This window comes from Stenella coeruleoalba (genome assembly GCF_951394435.1).
Source record: "Stenella coeruleoalba genome assembly, chromosome: X".
Lineage (NCBI taxonomy): Eukaryota > Metazoa > Chordata > Mammalia > Artiodactyla > Delphinidae > Stenella > Stenella coeruleoalba.
Window position 1 is genome coordinate 83,090,911 of NC_137152.1, and position 7,853 is coordinate 83,098,763.

At 52.0% G+C, this 7,853-nt stretch overlaps 1 protein-coding gene across 1 annotated transcript; it reads right to left on the reverse strand.

Annotated features, from left to right (window-relative positions):
- Positions 1-540: 540 nt before the first annotated feature.
- On the reverse strand, positions 541-7,668 carry LOC307180189 (nuclear RNA export factor 2-like; the record flags this gene model as incomplete). Its single annotated transcript, XM_079910312.1, has 17 exons — positions 541-712; positions 1,250-1,322; positions 1,975-2,017; positions 2,113-2,228; positions 2,337-2,395; positions 2,502-2,609; positions 2,754-2,809; positions 2,891-2,959; positions 3,342-3,378; positions 5,177-5,286; positions 5,472-5,579; positions 5,699-5,787; positions 5,934-6,003; positions 6,142-6,222; positions 6,349-6,453; positions 6,569-6,652; positions 7,618-7,668. The coding sequence occupies 17 exons, from the start codon at positions 7,666-7,668 to the stop codon at positions 541-543; spliced, it is 1,431 nt and encodes a 476-aa protein (XP_079766438.1).
- Positions 7,669-7,853: the final 185 nt, after the last annotated feature.

Sequence of the window (7,853 nt, forward strand, 5' to 3'; positions counted from 1 at the left end):
TCCCTCCTTGGACCCCTCTTCCCCATTCAGCCACAAGCCTCTCTTTCTCATTGTCTCAGTCTCTCTATTTCCTTCTCTCTCTCTCTCTCTCATGATGAGATCTCATTTTCTGTAGATAAATATAGAAATATATAAACGTGCTTAATAAATATGTAAACACCTACATAAGCAAACTTACAGGAAGATATGATGAAGATGAAAACATTCAACGGTTACCTCTGGGAGGTATGTTTTGGGGTAATGATTTTTTTCCCCTCCACATGTACTGTGACATATATAGTGGAATGAACCTCATGCACACTCCTGAACACCCAACTGTCTGTTAATACAGAAGCAGCAGCCATGAAATTAATAAAAATAATACAAGGCTGCTCAAAATAACTAGGTAGCTTTATATGTACCACGGATGAAATGTTCAGATTAAAAATGACTGAAATAAACAAGGAAAACAAATTACCTTCAAGTTCCCATTAATCACTCCTCTACTCCTCCCAGCTCCCTCCTATCCCCATGCAACCCCAGCACTCACTTCTGAGACCACTAGAGGTTCATCTCAGATGGGGTGGAGGATGCCTGCATGATGTCCTGCTGCTGCTGGGAGAGGGGGTGCATGGAGCTGGAGGTGGGTGTAGGCAGTGGGATGGAGAACAAACTCTGGGTCTCGCTGGGGTCGACATCCCTCACAAACAGCTCGTCATTCACGATGCACAGACTGAAGGAAAAATGGGCCCTCAGACAACTGGTGGATGGACACCCACACCCCCAATACTGACTCTGCTCCCACTGGCACTCAGCAACCAGATTCCTTCCACGTCCCTCCTGTGTCTGTCTCCCAGGTTCCTTGACTGGTACCTCTGCCCCTCCCCACAGAGCCCACCTTTGGAGAGACTGTCTACCACCTTCACTCGATTTATAGGTTTATCCCCAACTCACGGGCGATTTCACATTTACCCTTTACCACAGCCCAAGGGCTGGACGCTCTGATGCCCATTCTCAGAAGAAGACACTGAGTCACACAGAGGTCATGGGAATTGACTAAGGTCACACAGCGAGTGAGTGTTGTTTCAAGGAGAGAACCCATAGGCCGATTCCAGGCCCATACTCTTCTTAACCACTAGGCTACACTGCTCCTGGGATCTCCCTGCTGGCTTTCCACAATACTGAGTAAACCTAAGGTCTTTGCCACCACATTCCCTCGCCCCTGAGCCCAGGTGGGGATGGGCATTCCCGCCCACAACAGGGCTCTCACCTACAGGAGCCAGCAGGGGTAGCAATGAAGGTCCGGGTGAAGGCACGCACACAGCCCTGAGAACTTCCTTCCACTTCAACAGCAAACAAACAACAGTACCCCTTAGAGCCACACGTGCTGTACATGCTCACATGGCGGTCCCCAGTCAGGGTGTGACTGGACACTCATGCTGAGAGGGCAATTGTTCACGGGGGCCAGGGTGTCGGGAATGGGGAGGGCAACTATAGGAGCAGTCTGCACCCAGTGACAGGGCCCCTGACGACCACTACACAAGTTCACGGGATGCATTTTTCATAGCCGCCCAAGAGGTGGATACTACTACCCCATTTTGCAAATGAGGAAACTGAGACCTTAAGTAACAGCCCAAGTTCTCAGAGTAAGTATCTGGGTTGAGAGCCACCAAACGCCACAGCCTGTGTCCCCAACGCCCAGGGTGTGAAGGGCAGACAGGCATGGACACAGCTCAGACCTGGATTGTCTGTGGGAAGCCTGAGGGCAGGAGAACACAGTGGGGAAGGGGAGGGGTGAGGAGGGGAGGGCAGGTGGGGAGGGGAGGGGTGGAAGGCAGGGAAGGGAAGGGAAGGGACAGGAGGGGGAGGGGAAGGGAAGAGAAGAGAAGGGGAAGGGAAGGGAAGGGGTCAGGGAAGCTAGGTGGTTCTGGGAGTGAGCCTGGCCAGGGGGAGGCAGCAGTGGGGCATCTGCGCTGGGGGTCTACACACACTCACCTGCCTTGAACACCCCGCAGATGGAGAAGCAGAGCATCGTTTCCTGAAAGGGAAGAGCCCAGGCGCCCAGTCACCACCTCCACCTCCCACCCACCTGCGGCTTCCTGGGCCCACCCGGGGGAGGAAGCAGGTGCTCACCGTCTGGAACCACGTGTCCACCACGAAGGAGCTGAAGGCATGCTGAGTCTTGGGCAACACACAGAGGGTGTGCACAATGACACGTTTTGTGTGCTTCAGCAGCTGGACCCGCAGGTCTGTGAGGGGAGGGGAAGCGAGCGAAGGTCAGGGGCTGCCACGCCCTGGGCCCTATGATTGACCCCTTCACCGCCCTTTCCCACCCAGTCTTCCCATCACACACTCACAGGGGTCCTTGAGCTTCTTCATATTCCTGCTGTCCTTGAAATACTCGCACAAGCTGCTTCTAGGAGACAAAGAGCAACAGTGGGTGGTGGGTGTTTGCAGGAGCTGGCCTGTGTCTGCTGGGGGGCCACACGGTCCGGGAGCAGAGGCTGTACTGTGATACTCACGGGGCTGGGTGCTCGGGGTGGAAGGGAATCATCAGGGAGAAGCAGGCCTCCTCGTGATAAGCACCTGCGAGAACCTGTCTGTCTCCATAGTCATGGATCAAGTAGTACCTAAGGAGGAGCAACGAAGACAGTCTATCTCTGTGGTCTGGACCTCAAATGAGACTTGAAAACTCCCCTGAGCAGACCTGTGCTTAGGTGGCCTCACCTGTCCTAGACCTGCCCCCCCTTGCTCAGCTTCGCAGAGATACTTACTGCTTCAGGAATTGCAGGACTAGACTCTTCAGCTCATCAGATCCAAAGTAGCTTCCCTGGAATCAAATGGCACTTGAGACTGCAGTAGATAAAGCCTCCCTGCAACACCCCAAATGTTGTTTGATCCTCTTCCTCACCTTGCAGGGCTTTACTATGTAGGGAGTGTCAACGTCAACGGTCACTGGTGATGGTAACTCCTGGCCATCCTGGAGAAGGGAAGAGGAAGTCAGGAGTGGAGACCAGGGGAGTGGCCCTGGATGATCCGGGAAAAGGATGGGCCCAGGAGGGTGAGGATCAGAGGTCAGGTGTGAAAGGGCCCTGGAAATTCCATGGGAAAGCTTACAGTGGATGTCTTCATCATGAGGTCCTGGAAGTCTCTAGTGTTATATTCAACTTGTGTGTGTGCGTGTGTGTATTTATGGGTATTTTTCCAGCAAGTATATCCATGTCATTTTCAGGAGTCCATGTCCCCCCAAATGGTTAAGGTTCTGATGCTAATATGTGATCTAGGCAAGACCCAAAGGGCTTGAGGGCAGGTGCAGAGGCCACCGACATTCGTAAGAGACAATGATTTACGTAGGCACTTACCAGGCGTAACAACTTCGGGAAACATTCTCTGATGGCCCTGTCCAAAACCAAAAATAGAGAAGAGGTGGTTGATGGTTCAAGGTTGCAATGCTTCCTTTGAGTTAAAACAGTAATACCATAAACAGAGATCAGTGTGTTCTGGCCAATCCAGCAGCACACTTTGCCCACCTCTGCTCCTGATTTTAGGGGTTTTCAGTCCACTTGCCTGTTGAGCACTGAGCATCTGTCATCTTACTGTCTGAAAGGCACTGTCTCCTCATCTCTCTCAGTACCTTCACTTTAATATTCCTTCCCTCCCTCCCTTCCTCTCCTTCGCCTGGGTAGCTCCCACCCAGACTACTCGGACTCCCTTCTCCAGTGCCACAGGGACCAGCATTTCAAACCCGTGCTGTAGGGCTTCCTTCTCCTCCCTCCCTTCCTCCAGGGCCCCACTGAAGGCTGTGGGGAGAAGAGGGGATGGAGTGGGAGCCCGGGGCTCTGCTACCTCACTGGGGGTCCAGCATTCTGGCAAGACCCGGACACACCCCAGGGATGGCCCAGGATGCTGGGCCAGCGAGGTGAGTGAGGTGGGGCTCAGGGAGGGAGATGGAGGGGATGAAGACAGAAAGGGAGTGAAGGTAGGAAGGGAGAGATGAGAGAGACATAGGGGCACAGAGACAGGGGAGAGAGAGACAACAAAGGGAAGGGAAAGAAGCTCTCCCGTGGTCGGGGTCCGGGAAGAAGAGAGAAGAAAGGGGAAACGGCACACTTGTTGCGGCTCTTCACCTGCCCCAGAATCGCCCAGACACACCAGGTAGGAAGGGAAAATATGCACATGTTGGGCTGGGGGCCCACTGGATGCTGGCTGAAACTTTGTCACCTGTGTGAACTCAGCCAGACTTGGGCATGGGAAACCGAGCAGCCATGGGGGCAGATCTTCCCCAGAAGGAGGAAAGGGTCAGGTCCCAGCTCAGTATGGGGCTGAGGATCCGTGGCCCCCTCTGATGATCACCGTCTTCTCTCCCGATGACCCCTGCACCTCTCTGAGTTGGTTCTTTATCTGAGGAATCATACCTGTCTCAGGCTGCCCAGGGCTCCTGTGAAGGACCAGGCGGGATGATGTGACATGTGCAGGGAGGGATGGGAAGTGCCCCTGAGAGGCCTGTCCTTCTCTCTCCTCTACCACCTCTGCCCTCTGCCTTCCACTCCTGCCTCGGGAAGCCCTCTGATCACTGGCGGGGGCCCACGTCTGGCCCCTTGACTCAGGGAGCCCTGCTTCTTCCCAAGGAGGGTCCAGCTCCTGGCACTGGGCCAGAAGAATTGATGTCATGACAGCAGCCACCCATGGCCTCAGCCCTCAGCATGGCACAGGAAAGCCCCCATGGCAACCTGGCGGAGGAGGGGCGATCCCTTTGGAGGAAGGGGAAGAGGGCCCCTCTCAGAACGGGGAGGCAAACCCCATCTCAGCACGAAGAAGGAAGGCTTCTCTCAGCAAAAGGCCCTGGACTGGAGGACCCTTCTCAGTCCAGGGCGCCAGCATCTGGATCAAGGCTGGTCGCTCCTGGTCCTGGTGAGGAGGAGAAGCCCTGCTTCCTGGGGCACACTCTTGGGAGGCCTTGCTGGAATATAACTGGGCACAGAGAGCTGGAAACAGACCCCAGAGCGCCTGCAGAGGTGAGCAGGTCAGGGGAAGGAAACTCCTCACCGGTGATAGGCACAGAGAGAGCAGAAGGTGGGGCCTGTGATCCTCCCAGAAGACCAGGGCTGCCACCTTTGGCAAAGGGGCACTGTCACAGATAGTCTAGGCTCCCATGGGTGAAGGTCACCAAGAAGGGTGACAGGGTGTTCACACTGACCTTACATAGGTGGACTGGTCTGGGAAGGTGTCACACAATGGGTTCCCTTGCAGCCACAGCTCTTCAAGCTTCAGCCCTTGCATCTTGCTCAACTCCCACACAGACGTCAGCTGAGAAATATGGGGCAGAAGTGGGAAAAGGAATCCCAGGGAAAGAGGGACATCTGGATCCTTGCACCCCCAGACCCCTCCCTCCCACACAGGTACCTTCACCTGCCTCCTGTCATCACTCTGATGGCCACTAACATGCCCCCCCCCACTCTCAACCCAACTTTGACCTGGCTCCCTCTTCTCACCTCATTTTTGGAGAGGTTCAGGATCTTGACCGTGGGGGCCATCTGTATAATGTCAGACAGGCCATTCAGCTGGTACAGTTTGTTGCTGCTCAAGTTCAAGGACAACAGCTTTGGGGCAAGAAGAGGTAGAGTGAAGGTTACTATCTAGGACCTTGGAGGCAAATCTGCCCTCCACTCCATCTCTTCCACCCCCTACCCTAATACCAGCACTGGGCCTACAGCCTTACCTCAGGGTAATACTTTTCGATGACCTGCAGGGTGGCAGCCATGCAGCTTCTTCGATTCAGAATTATATCAATATCATAGCCCACCAAGTCTTCAGGAAGGAGAGGGGAGGGAATAGGATGGCTGAGTGGGGTGTGGGGCCAGCACCAGCCCCTCCCCACGTTACCATCCCTAAGTCTCCCTCCAGGAAGACCCCTCTGCCCTCGCCCGCCCTAGAATTACTGCTGTCAGCCATACCTGGGTCAAGGCGGAGCCTCTGGAGGTCAAGAGCTTGCTGGGAGACATCAAATCGTTTGCTCAAGGTCAGCTGTGGAGAGAGAGATGGAGAGAGCCGCTCTGAGGCTGTGGTGGTGGCAGGGAAATCGGGGGCGAGGGGGACGGGGGACTGGAAGAAGGAGAGGTGGGTCTGAGCATTGGCACACTACTCGCCGTGAGTCTGCATTACCTTTAGCTGCTCCATTTCTTCTGGCTTCAACTTATACCACACAGTGTAGGGAATAGCAGAGTGGCTGACAAAGACAGGTATCTGCAGGAAGAGGTGGGGTAAGCACCAGGAACTGTAGTTCGGAACTGTAGTTCCAAAAAGGAAAAACAGCCCCTGGCCTGTACTCCTTCCTCAGGACGAGGTACACGTAACGCCCTCGACACACACCTTTCGGCTCTCCTCGTCACGAATCTTGTAGCTGACATCCATCAATGCAGAGGCAGTGCTAGCTTCCTGGACAAAGAATCGAGCCCCATTTTTCACAAAGTGGAACTACAGGGATTGAATGCAACAGCAATAGTTTCAGAAGCCGGCAGACCCTGCTGAATCAAGTCTCTCTCTCCCTCTTCCCTGTGCCCACGCGTCTGGCTTCGGCATCCTCTCTTACGTCCACTGGAGTGAAGGGGACACTGCAATGTCTCTGGATTGAGTTCGTTAGCCATGTCCTGTCATACTTTATCCCATAAGGAATCTAAGGATGAAAAGAAGCGATGGGAGAGAGGACAGACAACAGGGAATTTAGGCTGGAGGACGAATCTTTTCCTGTTCTTTTCCGGCCTTCTACTGAGCTTGAAAGGGCTTGTAAAGAAGGGACCACTGGCATGATTTCTTATGGGTGTGCGTAATATGGATTTCCTAAATACTCTTTCTCTCCAGTCAAACTCTCTTCCAAATAATCAAGGTGTCAGAAATGATCTTCCTTTTATAAATTTCCAGGAGATCCTACCCAGTGCAGACACAGCTTGCCCCTCAGACAAGGTCTCCAGAGGCTCAACCCTCTTTTTTCTCAAGATTGCTTTGGCAATTCGGGGTCTTTGTGGTTCCATATAAATTTTTGGATTCTTGGTTCTAGTTCTGCGAAAAATGGCATGGGTATATGATGGGGATTGCATTAAATCTGTAGATTACTTTGGGAAGTATGGACATTTTAACAATATTAATGCTTCCAATCCAGCAGCATGGGATATCTTTCCATTTCTTTGTTCATCTTCAGTTTCCTGCATCAGTGTTTCATAGTTTTCAGATAGGGCTTTCACCTCCCTGGTTAGGTTTACTCCTAGGTGTTTTATTTTTTTCAATGTGATTTTAAATGGAGTTTTAAAAAAATTTCTGTTGGTGATATTTCACTATTAGTGTATAGAAATGCAACAGATTTCTGTATGTTAATCTTGGATCCTGAGCGTTTGCTTAATTCATTCATTAGTTCTAATAGTTTTTGGGCGGAGGCTTTAAAACTTTCTATACAAAGTATCATGTCATCCGCAAAGAGTAACAGTTTTACCTTGTCCCTTCCAGTGTGGGTACCTTTTATTTCTTTTTTCGTCTGATTGCTGTGGTTAAGACTTCCAGTACTATGTTAAATATAAGTGGTGAGAGTGGGCATCCTTACCTTGTTCCTGAATTTAGTGGAAAGTCTTTCAGCTTTTCGCCATTCACTATGATGTTGGCTGTGGGTTTGTCATAAATGCCCTTGTCGTGTTGGGACATGTTCCCTCTATACACACTTTGTTGAGAGTTGTTGTCATGAATGGATGTTCAATTGTGTCAAAAGAGTTTCCTGCATCTATTGAGATAATCATGTGATTTTTATCTTTCATTTTGTTGATGTGGTGTCTCACACTGATTGATTTGCAAATGTTGAATCATCCTTGTGACCCTGGAATAAATCCTAC